Below are 19,979 nucleotides of genomic sequence, written 5' to 3' on the forward strand. Positions count from 1 at the left end.
CGAATACTCAGCAATTCAGTATTCAAGTATAACCTATATTTACAATCAATAGAGTTCCTTTGATTAAAGATAATCACTATTCCAGCAATTCCCAAATATTCAGCAACTTCTTAACAATTTAAATAGGCATACACACAATTTTTATACTTGCAAGAATGTAAAGAAATTGAGGGAAGAAAAGAGGAACACCGGATTTTTTATAAGGTTCAACCAGCCGCCTACGTCCTTACCCCAAGCAACACACTGTGAGGATTCCTTTCCAACTTCTTTACTAGGCAAAGTTACAACCTCTTTCCGGTTGAGGTGGAGATTCCTCTCTAACGAGAACACCCTCTCGCTAAGCAATGGTCCAACAATCCTGAATCGTCAAGAAAATAGAAACAAGGAACAACTTTTGTTCGTACAAGTAAAACTCTCAGTTATAGCAGATTTGTACAATTGAAAATCAGTATACTTCAAACAATAAACAATATAGAAGAATGAAGCTCAGATGAATATCACCAAGGTTCTTATTAGATTTGAAAATTTTAGCAAAAAAAAAAAAAAAACAAATATGTGAGGATTATATCAGCAATAGCACAACAGTATTTCAGTAAGAATTTTAGCAAGACAAATATGAGTTTGTAATTCGTATGTGCTTGATAGTTGTCTATAATTTATGAAAATAACAAGTATTTATAGAGTAGTAAAGTATATTACCATTTTCCCAAGTTTCTTGTCGCATTTCCTAAGTATTCTCCAAGTTTGGGAGTCAAGAAATCATTTTTGGAAACTTTCCCAATGTTGTTTTAAAGTTAAAACATGAACTTCAGTCGACTATGCCTCGAGGGTCAGTCACCTGAACTTTTTAAGTTCAGCGTATTTTGAAAACTCAGAGTTGAGTCAGTCAACTGGATGTTAAGGGTCAGTCGCCTGTCTCAGTTTTGTTTGCTTAAAAAAACATTAGCACAAAAATGTCAGGCGCCTGGTGTAAATTCATCAATCGCTTGTCCCGCTTGCAACTCTTATGTTTTTCAAAATTTGATTTCAAAACTTTACTTTGATCTTGGAAAACGTAAGTAGGACTTTATGAAAATATTTTCCATGATTTAAAATCAGGCCTCTAAGTCACTGAAATTTCCTAAGAGTTTCATGCATCAATATTGAATTCGTGAAGTACTTACATGAGACTTATATATGATCAAACTATCTTAAATACTAAGTCTTCATGCTTTGGCTTACTCTTTATATCCAACTTGAAGCTTTTTATCTTCAATAAGCTTTAACTTCATAAGTCCTTATAACTTTAGGGATAAACTTTATTGAAACTCTTTGAACACTCGATCTTGATCGTTATGAAAACATTTGAGTCCTGAAACCTAACTTAAACAAACATGCTAAGTACCATTGATTTTATTCATCATAACAAGATTCTAAGTCTTGTTAGGCTAACAAAGAAAATAATAAAAAATTAAATAGTATAAGGACATTTTAAGATAGTTGTAGATAGTTACATGAGTCTTTTGAAATAATTATGAGTAGTTATGTACATATATTTGACGTGATTATCAGAGTATTTTGAAAAAGTTAAGACGGTTAAAAAAATATTTTGAAATAATTATAAGTAGTTGTAGGGTTAAATTTAATATTTTTAAAAGATGAGACTAAATAGGAGAATCGGTGAGGATAGGATTACATAGCAGAACTAGAGTGTAAAAATTAGATCCATTTTGCAGTGAGACTGGCTGGCATGCAGCCATATATTATATAAATATATATATATATATATATATATATATTTGAAGTACGTTGTAACTAGAAATTTTAAAAGGAGCGCAGCATTTTGGTTGAGCAGAATTTTCTTCTAATTTTCGACGGCCCCAAAGGAGCAAAACAAACCCTTCATCTATTCTTCTGACTTACTCTGTCTCTAACTCTAATCGCATCCCCTCTTTCAATACAAACTCTCTCTCTCTCTCTCTCCGCTGCACTCTGCACGGCGCAATCCAACATCCGGGCGTTTTCTCTCTCTCGCGAACTCATGATATAAAACCCTTCTCCCTCTGCCTCTCTCTCTTTCTCTCTCTCTCTCTCTCTCTCTCTCTCGACTCTTGAACAGCAGTTATAACACCATCTCTCTCTTTCTCTTTCTCTTTCTCTTTCTCTTTCTCGTTCTCTGCATTCTCTGGTTCGATCCACTGAATCGCGGCTGCTTAGCATTCAGAACGCTGGGCGGTAGGAGTCGCGCAATTAGGGTTTTCGTCAAGTTTCATCCGTTTCTGGGGCTCTTCGTTAATCAATCCGCGGTTCAGGGCAGTTATACCGTTCTTTCTAAATACGAAATTGCATATATTCGATTACTATATTCTCTCATATTCTGCACTGTTCAAACCCTAAGATTTTTTGCTAAGTTCATTTTGTGGGCTTCTCATTTTCTACCTTGTTTGATGGTTTCCAATTCTAGGGTTTGATTGTTTCTCTATTTTCTGTGATGATTGCCAGTTCTTTTTTGGAAAGGGGTTTATTTTGTCCATCTTTATTCAAAGGTTAGGTTTGCTCTTGTGGGCATTGGTACGAGTAATTCCAATGAATGAGGGTTTCTTTAGCGTCTTCTTGAACTTGGAGGACTGCTGAAGCCCTTCTTAATACAATCCCTCCTATATTAAAGCCATTGTGGACTAAAGCCCTTCATGACATTGCCTTTTTTGGATTTAGATAGATAGGCAGTTGTTCTTGTTTCAGTTTTTCGTGGCTGTTTGGTATATAGTGTACAGAGAGAAACAAACCATAGTTACAGTTTACAGGACAGTTGGATTCTTTTATTACAAAGTGGGTTTTGATTCCCAAAGGATTTGGGCCTGGCAATTTTGTTTCGCAGTATTATTGACTTGGTTTCTTCTCTGGGAGCGCCTGAAAAAGCAAGCATTGTGATTGAGGGGAAGTGGAAATTTGGTAGAAGTAGATTGATCTTTGAAGAAACATAGCAATTGCTTGAGATATTTGGGGAATTGAGGTGTATAGGGACTAGGGAGAAATATAATAGGTATTCTCTTTATAATATCTGATCATGTTTGATAGGAGTTATGGAAAGAAGTGAGCCCATATTGGTTCCAGAATGGTTGAAGAGCAGTGGAAATGTATCTGGTGGTGGCGGCAGTACAAGCCACCAAATTGCATCATCTTCATTGCAGTCAGGTAATTTTATTTACTTTGGCATGAATTTTTCTTACTTTTTGTTTTGATGTCCAGAAGTACAAAGAAAATAAAATATATGAATATTTAAATTGTATAAGTGATGTTGTTTGGGTTTCCAACTTTTGGATTTAGTTATATTTAGTTCAAATGGTTGGAGTTTCCTTTCCTGGATCTCGGAAAATGAAAAGCTTAGATACAATTTTCTTTTGGGGTAGTTTTTTTCCCTGTTCAAGCAATGTAACATAGTTTTATGTGTAACTGTCCTTGTTTAAGTCAAAATGATTACCTTTTTCGATGATTTTATTTTATTTTATAGATGAACATGCTGTTTTAAAGCCAACAAGGAGTAAGTCATCTGTGAGCAGCAGTGGTCATGATATAGGTCGCTCAATTTCGGATAGAACTACATCTACATATTTTCGCCGGAGTTCTAGTAGTAATGGTTCTTCTCACTCGCGGTCATATAGTAGTTTTGGTAGAAGTCACCGTGACAGGGAATGGGAAGACATTCATGACTACCGTGACAAAGACAAGTCAATTTTGGGTGACCACAGGCATCGTGATTATTCTGATCCATTGGGGAGTATTTTGCCGAGTAGGTTTGAGAAGGATGTCTTAAGGCGTACACAGTCAATGATTTCTGGGAAACGCGGCGATGTGTGGCCAAAAAAAGTAACAACTGACTCGAACAATTCTGATAAAGCCAACCATAGCAATGGCAATGGTCTGCTTAGTGGGGGTGGTGTTGCTGGCAGCATGCACAAGGCTGCATTCGAGAGAGATTTTCCATCGCTTGGAGCTGAAGAAAAACAAGGAGCTTCAGAAATAGGAAGAGTGCCATCCCCTGGCTTAAGTACTGCTATACAAAACTTGCCAGTGGGTAGTTCAGCTGTGATTGGTGGTGATGGCTGGACGTCAGCCTTGGCAGAGGTACCTGTGATATTTGGAAACAATAGCACAGGTGTCTTACATGTTCAACATGCTGTTTCTGCAAGTTCCTCTTCTATTACTGCAAGCACAACTACTGGACTCAATATGGCTGAAACCTTGGCTCAGGGTCCACGCTCACGGACTATTCCTCAGGTTCTTGTCATCTTTTATTCTATTTTCCGTTTGTTTACGAAAATATTTTTATGCTCATTTGGTGCCAATTGTTGGATTTGTATTGCATGTAGGTGTCTGTTGGAACTCAAAGGCTAGAAGAGCTAGCTTTTAAACAATCTAGGCAATTAATTCCCATGACCCCACCCATGCCTAAAGCATCGGTAAGCATTATTGCTTCCCTTCTTTGATTGATACTTTCCATTTAACCTTGGGGTGGTAACTGGTAAGTCTTTGTATCATGGTCCGCCTTTTAATGCATAATGCTTTCAAGTGTATACGTGTAGTGCCTTAAGACTTATGACCTAATATAGCTTTCAGTTCTTCCATCGGCTGTATTTTTGGAAGGTTTGTATAGAAAAACCTCGATGTAGGTTCTTTTCCTCTTGGTTTCTTGAATTTTGAAATCTAGTTTTTTCATTTTTGTCTGCATCTTTGTTAGACGCTCCAACTTGTGTAAGGTACATTTTGCTGAGTATGCTTGTTCACTATGTATTCTTACCATTCCAGTTGCTCTTTGTTATTCTTGCCATTTGTTTTATCAAATTTTACTGCTTTTTGAATCCCTCCATTATTATGAGGTTAGTTTAGGAATGTTTGTTTTTTGAACCTATTTTATGAATAGCTGTTTTAGAATTATTTGTAGCTCAATGTTTAGTGGGGTGTGGGGGGTTTGGACAAGGGCTGCTCTGTCTCAGCATATCTTCAGCCAAAAAAAGTGACTTAACATTATGATAATGTGGGAATTTTGGCGAGAGTATGCTTATGCTTGACTAACTACAAAAATTGTGAAGGTGCCACCCACATTTGCTGGTGCAACGTGTGGCTATCTAAGCCTTGGCTTTGTACCCCTAAGTGGAGCCTCCCTTCACTAATATTTTGTTGTACCCTCTAACTATGATATTATTATGTTGAAGTTGTTTCCTAACACAAAGAAAACATAATGCTTCAACAAAATTAGGTTGCAAGGTTGAAGGAACATATTTTTTGGGCTCAATAAGGCTGAAGGACCATGTAATGCATATTCTAAACACATCATGGCATCTTATAGATGGTAAACTTTGTTTGGCTTGTGGAATTAGTGCTGGAATGAAATTGGAATTTAGACTATGATTGCTATGCCAATGTTTGGTTTACAAAAATGAGGGCGGAATCGCATTCTAGCTTTATGTAAATGAGGGTCGAATTGCATTTAATCCAGAATGTTAATTCCCCCCTTCAATGGAATCGCAGTTTCATCTTGTACTACAATTCTATTCCCAAATCTCTTTTTTGAAAGACAGTTATAATCCTTACTAAGTAATCAATTCCAAAAAACAACACAAACTGTCTATATCTCAAGAACAGCAACAACAATAATGGCAATAACAACAACAACGACAATAATTTATTATAATAACTAACAATGACAACGATTATTATCATTATGACTTTTGAAAAGGTAGCAAAAAACCCAAACAAAAAATCAAGCCTTTATTGTTATTATTAGTTGCCTTGGGCATATACATTGAGTGTGTTTCTTGGATTTCAGTTGCCACGAATAATAATAAGAATGTGTGTTTGCAAAAATTTATAATCATTAAACACATTAGGTAACATTTGTATTTGGAGCAGGTACTTGTAGAAGTAGGGGAATATTTTTGTAAGATAATGGCAAAAAAGACAGGTTGCAAACTGCCTCATCTTCCCATAATTAATGGAATAAATTGTCATGTTTTTAAATACAAAACAAATATTAAGATTTGAAAAGTGCTAAAATATCCAATTATAAGGCTTGAAAAAAAAAGGGCTCATTTTTCATTTCATTGCAGCCTCCATTCTTGCCTTCCATTCCTACCCCAATTTTTTTCCTACTTCAATTCCATTCTGTGAACCAAACTTAGTGTTATTTCTTCTCCTTTGAGGGAAGGACAACAATACTAGTTGTTGCAATCTGGGTCAAACACGATGATACATTAACATTTGTTGATATGTTAACATTAAAATCGTCTTGCAGTGACTTTGTTTGAACATTTCAAATAAATCAATGAACATGGCAATGACCTGCTTGGATTATCCCAAAGAAAAACAACACATGATGATTAGAAGATTTCAACAACTGCTGAGTTTTGGGTTGATTCATGATATGGTATACTGGTACACAACAAAGTAACTGTATCTTTTATTTGAGGACATGTATGGTACACTTTTATCACCAAGTGGGTTGAATTACGTTTGGTGCTGTTATTTAGGTATGATTGGTGTCAGTAACCTATTTTTGCCCTGTTGCTGCGACAATGATTCTCTGCAGAAGTCGGCATAACTCGGCTTTATACATGCATTGATTTGGTGATCTTTCTCATCCTTCACTTTGGGCCCGTCAGAATTGAAAATGCCAGCACTGCTGCACATTTGACACTATCTAACTTTCTTCATATTGTTGTGGAGGCTAAAGAAAGTGCCATGTAGTGGGATAGCTAATAATTTGACATTGCATGCATTCTCGCTAGTGGTGCATTCTACTGCTTTAGGGCAGGATTGACCATATACATTGCAATATAAATTTTTACAATATATATATATATATATATATATTTTTTTTGAATCTATGCTCTAATAGATCTTAAAAAGCCAAGTACTAGTGTGCTATGGAGACTTCTGGAAATATTTTTCCCTCATAATGTTGTAGTTTTGTTGGTGAAATTCCTAAACTATTGTAATGGGGACTTTATTTACTAGAATATTGTATTGTTTGACTTTTTGGATTTATGTTAGTTATGAATTGCAATGCAATTTTTAAGGATATTTCCTGGCTTCAATAAAAAAAAAAATAATTGATGTTGAAGGAGACAACCTGGACCCTCTTAGAAAGAATTTTTTTGTATAATATTGCAGGTTATTGGGAAAGCCCTAACTATTGTAGCGGAGACCTATTTTCTATAATATTGTCATTTATAATATTTGCAGTGAAATCATCTTTAGCATGAAATTATGTTTTTAAAAGTCAGTAGTTCCTGCCAGGGGAGATAGTTCCATATGAAGGATCTGACCCTGCGAATGCTGTTAGTTTCCTAGGGTCCACTCGGGTCTGTATGTGTTGTTTGTAATAATCTTTGGTTAAATTTTTTTTTTAAAGATAAATTAGGGGAGAAATTTCACTTTGGGTTCAAATTTGACATTTGAATTTCAAGGAAATTTCATTCTGCAGTTAAACTTTTGATAAATATTTTGCCAAAAATTTCAAGATTTTGATAAATTTCAGCTGGTTTGTAGAAATTTCAATAGAAATTCATGAGATGAAAATTAACTGTCATTTTAATTTTGAGGGCGATGGAAGCGAATCTTGGTAAATTCAACAATTTTATCGAGATTTAAGTCATGCACTCCCCACAAATAAGGCTGCAAAGGAGCTGAGTTTTGCCATGCTGGAGCTTGTTTATTAGAATTTCAACTGAGCTCGAGCCAATCTTAGACCGAACTTTAGTATACTTGCTCAAGCTTGTTTATTATGCAAATGAACGTGCTCCTCGCAAGGCCTTACTTAGTCAAGCTATTGAGATGCTCATGATTGGTTTGGTTCTTTTGGAACCTCTTACTTTGAGAGGTGAGAGAATCTTAGGGTTTTGTTAGGCAAAAATGTGAAAAGGGACTCTTCGCTTACTGCCTTTTTTTACCTCCAACTAAGCTCGCCTATTTGCTTGGGCATTGGCCCTATCACTAAATTCAGGTTATAGAGTTTGAGCTAAAGAAGCCCACACCCAAACAATCCCTACTTTTAAGCTCACTATAGTATATCAAACTTAATTTGACATTATTAAAGTAGCCCATAATGAGCCTTATCCAAGCCTATTAAAGAGCCCAACCTAAGCCTATAATTGACCCCCCATGAGCTATAACGAGCTGAGCCCATTCATATTTGAGTTTGGTTCATTTATTAAATGAGCTGCAATACTGGGCTTGAGAATCACACATTTATATAATAAACGAGCCTGAACGAGCTCTTACTGAGTTGAGCTCCATGAGCGGCTTGGTTTGTCTGCAACCCTACCAACAAAGGTTTACTCAATGCTAAAGACCACATCATAATAGATGCACAAGGAGAAGGTCACTCCTCTTTAGGCTTCATTCTTTTATATTACACAAGGGATACCAAAAGCATATAACCATTTTATGCTTTGTTTATTTGTTTGTTTGGTTTTGTTTTTATTTTTTTTTTTTTTGGTTTTTGTTTTGTTTGGTTTTGTTTTGTTCTTTTTTTTTTTTTTTTTTTTTTTTTGGTTTTTGTTTTTAAATCCAGGAAGGCAGCAAAGAGTTTCTAGCAAGATATGGATTTATAACCAACAAAAAGTGCAAGAATTTCTAGAGGGAGGTGGAGTGACCACTAATGAAAAGTAGAAGGGAATGGAGCTGAAGTTTGATGGATCTAGGCAGAGAGCTGGATTTGCTATCAGAGATGGCATGTGAAAATTTCTATTGGTTGTTTCTATAAATGTAGCGAGCATCTCGTGGAAGTTCCCGTAGGATGTACATCTCATGGGGTTTGACTGTTTGAGCTGCTTGAGAAGTCATTGATCTAGAATTATGCACCTGAAATTGCTTTGATATGAAGCATTTCATAAATAAATTAAAAAAAATCAGATTGTGAAAAGCATTTTTTGGAATTTTTATTTTTTGTTTTGTTTTGCTTTGTTTCTTTTCGATGAGCTCTGCCTGGAACAGGTTGTGAGTATATGAACAGAAACAATGAATCTGAAATGCACACGATTTCTTACTTGAAAGGTTGTCATTTTTAATTATGACAAGCAAGTCATTGGTTCAGCTAGAGGAGGTTGAATAGGCGGGAGTGTGTTAGGTTTAGGGTTTTAGCCTTTTAGGCTTATGTTGAGGTGAAACATCTTAAGGGAGCTTTGAATGGTAATGTGGAGGTTTATGGTGATGTGAGGATTAGGAAGTCTTAAAATTTCGAAGGAGATAAACTCTGTGGACTGTTTGGAAGATTTGGTTACATTCTCTAAGGATTCAAACATAGAGAGGAGTGTCTTTTAAGAATGATTTGGAGGGTTTGCTGTGGAAGGAAGATATGTTGGAAGCGGCATACATTCAAATACGTTGAGTAGGTGGATTGCAATACTAGGTTCTTTTGTAGAGTAGCTAATGGTAGGTGTAAGAAGAGTGTGATTAGAGAGTTGGAAACTAGTGGAAGAGGTGTTGCCATGAATCCAAAATTGATTGCTAAGGAGGTCACTGGCTAGGAATCTTTCCTTAGATGAGGTTGAGGTTAGACCTATGATTGGGGGTTTGGATTGGGGCCCAATTTTTAAGTGATTAGTTGTGATGGTTGGACGGGCCTTTTGAGGACGAGGTTGGGAATCTGGTTTTTACTATGTTGATGTTAAAAAAATGTTTTAATTTTTTATGTACATTATCCTGTTCAATTATTTTTCAAACTGTTGAAACAATAAGATGATTTTTTTTAAATTATAAAGTGGGTCGCTACAGTTACTCTTGTGACTTTGCTCAAGTGTAAACTATGAACAATGATGCAATTATGTTTTTCTATATTCTATATTCCATCCTAAGTAATTAATTCAAATAGTTTTGTGGTCTGACATAGCATAGCAGCTAACTGACCCAAATAAGTGGTTCATGAATCATGATTATCACACTCCAAAATGGCATACTAACCCTACTCCCCCCAAAACTGCATGTCTCTCGAGTAGCATACCTCATTCCCTTGCACAACCCGCACTGTGGTCTGCTAACTGTGGTTGAGAGGTTTTTGTTTTTTTTTTTTGGGGAAGGTCTATGGCTTGTCGAATTTTTTTTCTTTAATAATGTTGTCCTTGTAGGAAAGTGGTCGCAGTTTCCTTTGGAATTTATTCTCTTTAGCATAATGTAATCATGAGTAGATTTAGCTTCATGATAATTCATCACACAGATCTCACCTCTATTTTCATTTGCTAAACATAAAGTGGTGGATGGATATCCAATTCATTTTTGGGAGGATCTTTGGGTTGGGGAGCACTCTTTTTGTAGTTTCTCCATTCTTTTTCGTTCTACCACATTTCACAATGAACCTATTTCCTCCTCAATTCTTGGAGGGGATTGTGTTTCCTATGATGTTCACTTTCATAGAATCTCAAGGAGGCTGAGGAGCTTTGTTTGCCTCTTATTTTGTTGGATTCTTTATGACCTTGTAAAAAGTGGATGCTGGAATTTGCACGTTAGATTTTTTTGCATGTTCTTGTGTAAACCGTTTTATTTTCATTTGATTTGTACCTCTAATTTCTTTCCTCTTGTTATCATATGTGGAATGCTACTTTACCCTTGAGGTTAAGGCTTCTGTGTTGACGACCATCCTTAATAGAGCGAACACCACAAACACCAATAATTGTGCTGATTAGAAGACTTGGCAAGTTGTCTACTAATGTGTGTGTGGTGTGTTACGCTAGCGGTGGGACTCATGCCCAAATGTTTCTTCATGCTTTGGAGAGCTGGACTTCATGGAGTATACTTTTTTGGTTTGCTTGATGTGTGCTGGTGTGCCTTATTTCATTGGAGGCTTTCTTGTTGATTTCAATTAGAGGTTTTGGGAAGCATAAGGATGTGAGAAGATTATGCAGTGCGGTTTCTTTTTTTTTTTTTTTTGCTTTTTGTTTTTGTTTTGTTTTTTTTTTTTTTTGTTTTTTTGTGGTTTGGTTGGAGAGGAATGCCCGCATTTTTTATAATTATTCTTTCTTTACTCATTTGTTTCTACTTAAAACATGTAGATTTTTTGGTTCATGTTTACGCTACTTTTTATAGTACTCTTTTCTTAAATGTACCTATTATTAGATTTATTCTCACTATTTCTTCAAGATTAGGGGGACCCTTCTTTGGAGACAACTGTATAAGCCAATTCATTTTTGGAATCCTTTGTTCTAAAAGTTAGCTTTTATTGAAAATGAGGATTCAAGAAATACCCCAGAACTTATCAAGGATTTTTTATATAGGTTATTAGCTTCATTAAGAAATGTATGAATCATGCCTAAAATCGTAAGTGATATGGGATATCTTCAATGTAATTGTAAAAAGATTACTTTGAAGAAATCATTGTAACAAAAGAGTGATGTAGTGAACTTTTTCTATCTGATAGTTTTCCTATTATTTAGTCCTTTGGTCCATTCACTGTTTAATAAATGGACTTTGTAGGTTGCTTTTCTTCAGAATTTTCCATGTGAAGCACATAACAGTAGTGCAGCCTTTAGGCATGTAGTAACATTTTGCCAAAAGCACTAGGGAATCCAAAATTTTGTAATATATTGCCTTCCATGGATGCCATGAATCTACTAGACTCACAATTGTTTGATGGAAACTCAGATTGCTGTTATTGGGGGCTAGCACGTTGGGGGATGTTAATAGAGGAGGGAGGAAAGGTCTTCTTTTGAAGGTAGATTTTTAGAAGGCATATGATTATGTCGAGGTTTTTTTGGGTGAGGCTTTAGAGGCAGAGTGTTGGGGTGAGATGGAGGAAGTGAATTAGATATGTAGTGGTGAATGGTGTGCCCAAGTCTTGGTTTAAAGCATCTAGGTGCATGAGACAAGAGGATCCCCTCTCGCCATTCCTTTTCACCATTGTAATTGATGCTTTTGAGTTGATTGATTGATAAGAGGGGTCAATTGCAGTTAAGTCAAGGGGATTGTGGTAGGGTCTAAGGATCTATCTATGTCATTTTGCAGTTCGCCCATGATACCATTGTTTTTCTTGTGGGACGATATGGATAATTCCATTAATGTGGTTACCACGTTGTAGATTTTTGTGAAGGCTCAGGGTTGAGTATTAATTTGTCAAAGTGGCGTAGTGGGCATGGGTGTTCATCTGAATGTTGTTTCTCTTTATGCGAGGGTGGCAGGTTGCATGTTCTTGGGTTGGCCAATTACTTAGCTGTTCCTTTTGGGGGTTTCATACACTTTAATCTTCTTGGGACCTTATCTATAAGCGAGTTTTTAATTTACATCAACTAGTAGTGTAACTCATAGTAGGGATCACTTTTCTATTCCTTGGTATTATTTCTCTCTTTTTATGATTCCTATGAGGGTGGCTTGTAAGATAGAGAAATTGATGAGGGAACTTTTATGGCTAAATGTGGAGAGAGGACAAGAGATCATCTTCTGATTTTGGAAACTCTCGATAGGCCTAAAAGGGAAGGTTTGGTCCGGTTAAAGTTTCCTGCAGTGGGGAAGTAGTTGTGGTGGTTTCCTTTGGAACTTGACTCAATTTAGCATAAGGTCATTCATAGTAAGTATGGCTTTCAATAGAATGGGGCAGCTTCTTTGACTTGAGCATATCTTTGTCTTTTATGTTTCTCTAGCCTTCACGATGCACTGATCTTCGCTTTCTTCTTAAGGGAGTGTGATGCTCTGAAATTTTCACACTGAAAGGAATTTGAATGAGGGAAATGAATGAATGAATGAATCATGTTGCTGAATGTGCTTGGCTCTTTTTCTAGGTCTTTGGGAAATTGGGAATTGCATGTTTATGGGATTTCTTTTTGGGCAGATCTTTTCACTCAGTTGACTCATGCTCCTATTGTTATTCCTTTCCCCTTTCACGCCTTTATTTGAAAAACTAAGGCCTTGTTTTGTTGTGAAATAACACTTCATTTTCCATTTTGGTTTTTCAAATAATTACAAAAATGCCTCTTTTTTTCTAGTTTTTCGACATTCATATGGGAAAGTTGAAATACTGCAGCCTTGAATAAGCTTGATACCAATGGTTTGCCTCATAAAATGCAAATAATGCATTGTCTGTGTACATGTCTGCTTTGCTTTAGTAGTGGGGAGACTTGTTCAAATTTGTTCTTACATTGTCCTCTTTCATGGAGCATGTGGAATAATCCCTTTGGTGTTTAGGTGAGAGATGGATTTATCTTTTGCTTGCATAGTTTTTGTCTTCTTCATTTTAATGGTATTGAGAAGGAGAGGGAAAGTAAAGCTCTTTGGAGGTGTAAGGTTTTTTGCGATTATTTGATGCATGTGGTTGGAGAAGATTGCTAGAGATCTTCAAGGGTATTGCTATTCTTCCTGTGTTGGTTTGGTGTGAAGGTGATCCTCTTTGCCTCACCGTGGTGTTCTTTAATGGCTTTTTCAAAGGTGTATTCTTAATTGATATGTAGTGAAACTGGATTGATTTCTTCATCAGTGTTGTACTGTGTTAGTTCTCGTCTCTTTTTTATTTAGTTGCTTATCTGGTTGGAGGACAATTATGGTTTATTTTTCTTCCCTCTAATAAAATTCTGTGTTTTCAAGAAAAAAAGGTGTGATGGTGGGAGTAACTAAGCTCTCTACTTTTAATGGATTCTTTCGTCCAAGTAAGAGCAAAGCCCTTGAATATATGGAAGTTCATTTGTTTAGCTTTTGCATTTGTAGCACTATGGAGTTTATGCTTTTTTTATTCAGATCTTCCAATACCAAATCAATGAAGTGAGCAACATGTGGATTGCAGACAACTTTTTACTTGTTTTCATCAACTTTCCTGACTAATTTGTAGTTTGCAGCATTTTTGGAAATAACTTGCATTTCACCTTCTTCTCCAATCCTTCACTAGAGTAATCCAACATCTCAAATGCCTGATTAGCTGTCAAATATATGTATGCATGCAAGAGGATTGTTCCCTTAGTACTTTTTGTCTGTTCACCATAATATTACACATTTTAGGACACTGTTTCCTTTGCCTCCGTTCCAGCATGATTTCTAGAGTGTCTTTTCTTTTAGCCAGCCAGCATAATAGTGCAACCTCATCTTTCATTTTTATATATACTCAGGCAACACCAAAGTGTGTAGCACCTCCTTCAAAAATTAGATTCAAATTTCATGAGTCATGGGCTGTTTAAATCCAATACTATTGTTGGCAATTTTCTCAAAACACCATTGAACTATGGGTGGTTGATGTAGGACCGTTGGGGAGACATGAAAAGGAAGTAAAAGAGGAGAAAATAGAAGACGAGAGAGAAGGAGAAAAAGAAGAATGCATGGGATTGGGGAAGAGAGAGAGAGAGATGACCGAAGAGATTAGGAGATGACCAATGGGGAGGAGAGAGAGAGATTACCAAAGAGATTAGGGAATCCACTGCAAAAAGTGTTTGATATGTGGACTAACAAAATATTTAAGAAGGAATAATGAAGGTAGTTTTACTCGTGGAGATCCCGGATGTAATGAAGGATGGTTCAAGTGATAAGGTTAATAAGTGTTTTCAGTTAAAAGGTTAAAAAAATGAGTGATGTATTCAATGATGAAAGTAATTGTGGTAGTGAGTTAATCCGTGTTGATGATTTGTTGTTTTTGTACTCTTCAGATTCCTTGAATTTAATGGATGGTATTTCTTGCATCAACTCCTCAACCAGAAGGTTTAGATTTTAGAAGGTATCCTTATTTTTTAAGATAATGGAATGGGCAAAGAATTTTTTTTTTAATGAAAACCCCAATTAATTGCAAGAGAATTGCTAGAGAATGATCGGATAGACAGGATGGTATCTTGCCCACTCCTGTTTCTTCTGTGAAGGAAGTTGGTCGAAATTAGATGTTGGGAGTTTGGTTGATCCTGGAGGAAAGATGAAGTTTGGTTGGGTCATGGTAAGATTAGAGGGCCTCAAAAGGCCAACATCAATTTGCCATTTTGAATTGTTCAATCAATCATGGAAGGGGAAGGGGTTAAAAAGAGTCCCCCCCCCCCCCCTCCTTTTTGGCTTAGCTTTGTAAAGTATTGTCTTTTTTAATTGCCTTCTTATTTTTTTAAAATTTTGTTGGTTTTTTCTTGCGAAGACTTCTTGTTTTCCTGTTGATTGTTCTTCTCGCCTCTCTATTAATAAATTTCTTTTATAATCGAAAAGAAAAACCAAACAAAATTTGCTTTAAATTGATTGCTTCAAATTAATTCTAATAAGGAGCAAAATTGAGAATTGTATAACAACCCCAAAAATAATCTTATTTTCTTAGTCGATGCCTAACAAAAGTAAGGTAGAGTGTCTGATACTCGTGCTGAAGTAAACTCAACTTTGGATTGTTTTACTGGAAGCACCGCTCTGAAATAAGGAGTAAATATGGAATTCTTGGGCTTCCAAGTAATGTGGGTTGTCCATTGAACTAGAGCTACATGGTGTTCAAGAATGAGTTTATTGGAATCAGAATGAAAACTGATGTTTTGAAAAAGGAATGGAAATGAATTTTGTAGAGGCTACAACTATAGTCGGAACCCCATTCCAAATCCTTGGATTGATATTCTCGCAGGGAAGTGGAATGGATAATATAGGTAGGAGACAATTTATTTATTTATTTTTTATGCCTCAAAATAGCATTATAGCCATTTTATTATAATAACAAGAAATAAAATACCTTATGTCCTAATGATTCTGATTCCAGAATGCATGATTCAAAGTGCATAAACAGAAATGAAGCATTCCTGTTCTCTGGAATGGCATTGACCTGTTCCCATTCCCATTCCAGATTCCAAAGAGACCTAGATAAAAACCACCATGGTGATAATATCATCTTCTGAGGTAACCTTAACCTCACTGTATGAGGGAACCTGCCCTTTTTGGGGCTGCAGAACCTATCTGAGCACTAGAAGAGAAGCATGAGGTCAGAGATGCCTCAGTAAAGTGCCAAAACCTTTTCACTGAAAATGGGAGTAATGTTTATATGATCATGCTAATCAAGTAACGTGCATTATATAAAGAACTTCTCAAATGATGGAAAATGGTCGAGTGCAATGATAAAATATTTTAAAGGAATTAATTTGCCAACATTTGTAATGAATTTATAAGATGGGTGCATGTGGTTTAAATCACACTAAGATGGACTCTTATCCATTGGCCTATCCATAGGTTGTTATTTAACAATAGATAACAGTGAGAACCAATTGCAGATGTGAATGTTTTCCTTTTCTTAGCAGTGCCATGCCTCTTCATAATGTCTTAAAGTTGATTGTGTCATGCAATGATGTTATATTAGTTGTTGCCTTTCAATATTGTCCCAGTATGTTATACCTTAGCAGTAGCTGTGAATTGTCTCGAAAGACTTTATTTTTGAAAATTCCAAGTGTTTAAAGCTTAAAAATAAAATTTCCTAACTGAAATCTTGACATTTCCTATAAAACAATTGCTACTGAAACTCCAAATTGAGATTGTTGTGGTCGAAGGACAAAAAAGTATGGTGCTTGGAAGGAGGAAAAATTGTATTTTTATGCAGATTTTCTTTGATTTTCCATTGAGATGGTTTAGAAACTATAGTTTTTAGTTAATTTCTTCCTTAATGCTATAAAAGTGAGATTAGAAAGGGTCCGATAGTCTCTAGTCCATGCTTCTTACTGCTTAATCGTTTGACTAAATATTTTATGTGTTTATGTGGTTATATGTTTTTCATTGGTTATCATTATGTTTTGATTTTATTTGTTTGCATTACATGTATACCCGATAAAGAAGTGGAATGTAATAAATACATGCTTTCTCATCAATAGAAAATATAACCTGTAGTACTTTAGTATAATTCTCTATGTAGATTGATTAAAATTTGCTAAAAATCATTTCTCACATTGGTACGTGTAGCTTGAGGGTTTTAAACTCTTTGTCTCTGAATTCAGTAAGTTTTCCACAATTTTGCTAATGTGAAAATGAATTCATGGGTTTGTTGTTTGTTACTGTTTTTTTAATGTCCTTGATGGCTGTGTCCATTACATGGTTACTGCTGCCAGACCACCGGTTTAAACCACAGCCCATAAATATCTTTTTCATAGAGCATTGTTGGTGGATATTCTGATGAGAATGGGTGACTAGATACTTTAAGTGAAGATGAGTGGTTATGTTGATTGGGAGCTGTGTGTTTTAGGTTTAAAAGTGCTACAAAAGGTGAAATTTTTGTGGTATGATCGACACTGACAGCAATAATTAGAGCATAGCCATTCATTTGGTATAACTTGTTTTTTTTTTGGTTGAATTTCATGAATTTTTTTGGTATCTATTTTTTAATAACTTAAATCGTTCTATTCGCGTTATATTAAAGTAATATTGATTAATCATTTAAAAGTTGGCCCTCTTGGTTGAGTACAAGTTTGCTGTTGACTGTTGGTCACATGTCTAAGGCTACAACAGTTATGCTTGGTTCGTAATTGTTATTTTTTCTTTCAGGTGCTCAATCCTTTGGAGAAGCCAAAAGCTAAGATTGGCCAGCAGCAACAGCATCAGACATCTTTGCACCTTGCCAATCATACTGCACGAACTGTGCCTGCGAAGTCTGATGTTTTGAAGCTATCTAATGTCGGAAAGCTTCATATTCTCAAACCAGCCCGGGAGAAGAATGGTGTCGTGCCAATTGCAAAGGACAGCTTGAGCCCCACAAATGGCAGCAAAGTAGTGAGTCCGCTTGCTGTTGCTCCCTTACCTGCTGGATCTGGTCCCCTAAGGAGCCCTGGTAGCAAGCCAAGTGGTACTGAGCGTAAGCTAGCCATTACCCCAACTGTGGAGAAACGGCCCACACCGCAAGCTCAGAGCCGGAATGATTTCTTTAATCTGATGAGGAAAAAATCTTCTACAAGCACCCCATCTGCTGCCCCTAATTCTTCTAGCCCTGTTGTATCATCAGCTGTCATGGAGAAGCCTGATGATTTCAGCTTGGAAGTTGCATCTGCTTCTGTTACCTCTCATAGTATGGATAATGCTTTATTGGACACCTGTGGTGAAGAGTCAGCTGAGAATAGGGTTGATATGGCCAACGATGCTGATTCCCATGATGGGCCGCAGAAATTTCTTGACAATGGAGAGAAACATTCAATCTCTGATGCAATTTGTTACCCAGAGGAGGAAGAGGCTGCATTTCTACGTTCACTTGGGTGGGAGGAAAATGCTGGGGAGGACGAAGGCCTTACAGAGGAGGAAATCAGTGCTTTCTTCAAGGAGGTAAGCATATTAAAACCTCATGTGACAACTCGAGCAAATTAAAACCTGATCACACTGCTAGGTGTCATTATCAAAAGCTCTGAAAATGAAAATCAAAAACAAAAACTAAGACTTAGAAACATGATCTCAAACCTGAACTTTGTATAATGCAGTCAATGCATGTTCCTTTTCGTCCTTAGATTGAATAATAATTAATTATCATATCGCCCTTAAATCATCATAAAATTTTTCATTTTCAAATCCACCGCTATGAAACCTTATAAATCTAACTTTTAGGAATACTTTTTAAGCTTTAATCAATTAAAGTATGATTAGAGTAATAAAAAATTAGAAGAATGCAAATTAAAAGAAATTAGTGAAAAGAGCAGAAATTTCTTAATCATTATAAATTTACTGTTTTAGTTTCCTATCATATATGAAGGTTGAAAAATGATGAAAATATTTTTGGATCGTTTGTCTTGCAACTCTTGTTACAACTTTGAAATTATAATAAATTTGAATGGCAGTTGTATCTAATTTTTATCTATTAAAAGTCATGCACACAATGATTTAACCCGCACTAGTGAATTATGGTTGCACCAACAGTAAATTTGCAATGCAGTTGTATTTAATTTTTGTCCGTTAAAAGTCATGCACACAATGATTTAACCCACACGAGTGACTTATGGTTGCACGAACGGAAAAAAAATACCTATGATAAAAATTCAGAACTAACAAAACAAATAATTTCAGCCACCAATTTCTTGTGCAAGAAAGCAGAAATCATTAAACAAACATGATAGTGACAACCTCTTGGAAATTCTGGTCTCAACTGGTTTTTTTTTTTTTTTGAAATAATGTTTAAACAATGTCATTTTGTTGGTATTCTCAATAAAATTTCATGTAATATCTGCTATTTCTTTGTACAGCACATGGTATTGAGGCGATCCTCAAAGCTTCTTGAAGGAATGCAGTCAAAGATTTTAGTGCAGCTCAACTCACAAGGAGGGTTGGGCAACATTTCATCTGGATCAAGCCCAGCTGACTCTGATTCTTAATCCCAACCTATACTTAACTGACTGGAGAATTATAAATTGATGGGATAAGGGTTGCTTTCTTTTTTTAGTTTTCCCATTTTGTTTTTTATTTTTTTGTTTTTGAGTTACTCTGGTCCATATTGAGATGGAAACAAAAGCAGCCGACGGAAGGTCAAAGGTAGTAAGGTATGGGCGCCCCTGCTGATTGTTGAAGGTGAGTTAGGAATAAATCACAATGGATGGTTTCAGACCTCGGAACAACTCCGGATGTGTTCTGCCTGCTCATAGGTTTGGGATTTTATGAGTTTTCAGTGGTTGGGATGATGAGAAGGAATGGGTTTATATTTGTGAGGAGCTGCTCTCTTTTCTGGGTTTTTGTTGAGGAGGGTTCAATTTAACAAAATAGAGCTTACAACGTCTCTGAAGTCATTTGGAAAGGGATAAAAGAAATAGGGAAAAAAATATGTTTACTTCATTTTGTTCTCTGCTTGTTTTTATTTGTTTTATTCCGTTCTAGGCAATACCATGTCCATATTTGAAAAATAAAATTGTTGCTCTTGAAATGAGAAGACAGAGCAATCAGAGATATAGCCCTCTTTGCTTTTGGGAGGATGGAATGGAATGGAATGGGTCGAGCAACTAACTGGAATTCATTTTTACCCTCTAGCGTTCAAGTGGGCATGCAATCTGTCCTCGCCTTTTGAGAGGTTATTGGGTTTTAACCACTCTTAAGGGCCTTCTCCCCAACCCCTGAAAATTGAAATGAAAAAAATAGTTAAA

The 19,979-nt window shown here is 36.0% G+C and overlaps 1 protein-coding gene across 1 annotated transcript; it reads left to right on the plus strand.

Moving 5' to 3' along the window:
- The first annotated feature begins 1,796 nt into the window (after positions 1-1,796).
- On the plus strand, positions 1,797-19,674 carry LOC131164503 (uncharacterized). The gene is made up of 5 exons (XM_058121755.1): positions 1,797-3,174; positions 3,491-4,257; positions 4,350-4,439; positions 17,416-18,183; positions 19,092-19,674. Exons 1-5 carry the CDS (start codon positions 3,063-3,065, stop codon positions 19,218-19,220), a joined length of 1,866 nt encoding a protein of 621 aa, XP_057977738.1. The 5' UTR covers positions 1,797-3,062; the 3' UTR covers positions 19,221-19,674.
- Positions 19,675-19,979: the final 305 nt, after the last annotated feature.

The sequence above is a fragment of the Malania oleifera genome, chromosome 9, assembly GCF_029873635.1.
Source record: "Malania oleifera isolate guangnan ecotype guangnan chromosome 9, ASM2987363v1, whole genome shotgun sequence".
NCBI classification, from domain to species: domain Eukaryota; kingdom Viridiplantae; phylum Streptophyta; class Magnoliopsida; order Santalales; family Ximeniaceae; genus Malania; species Malania oleifera.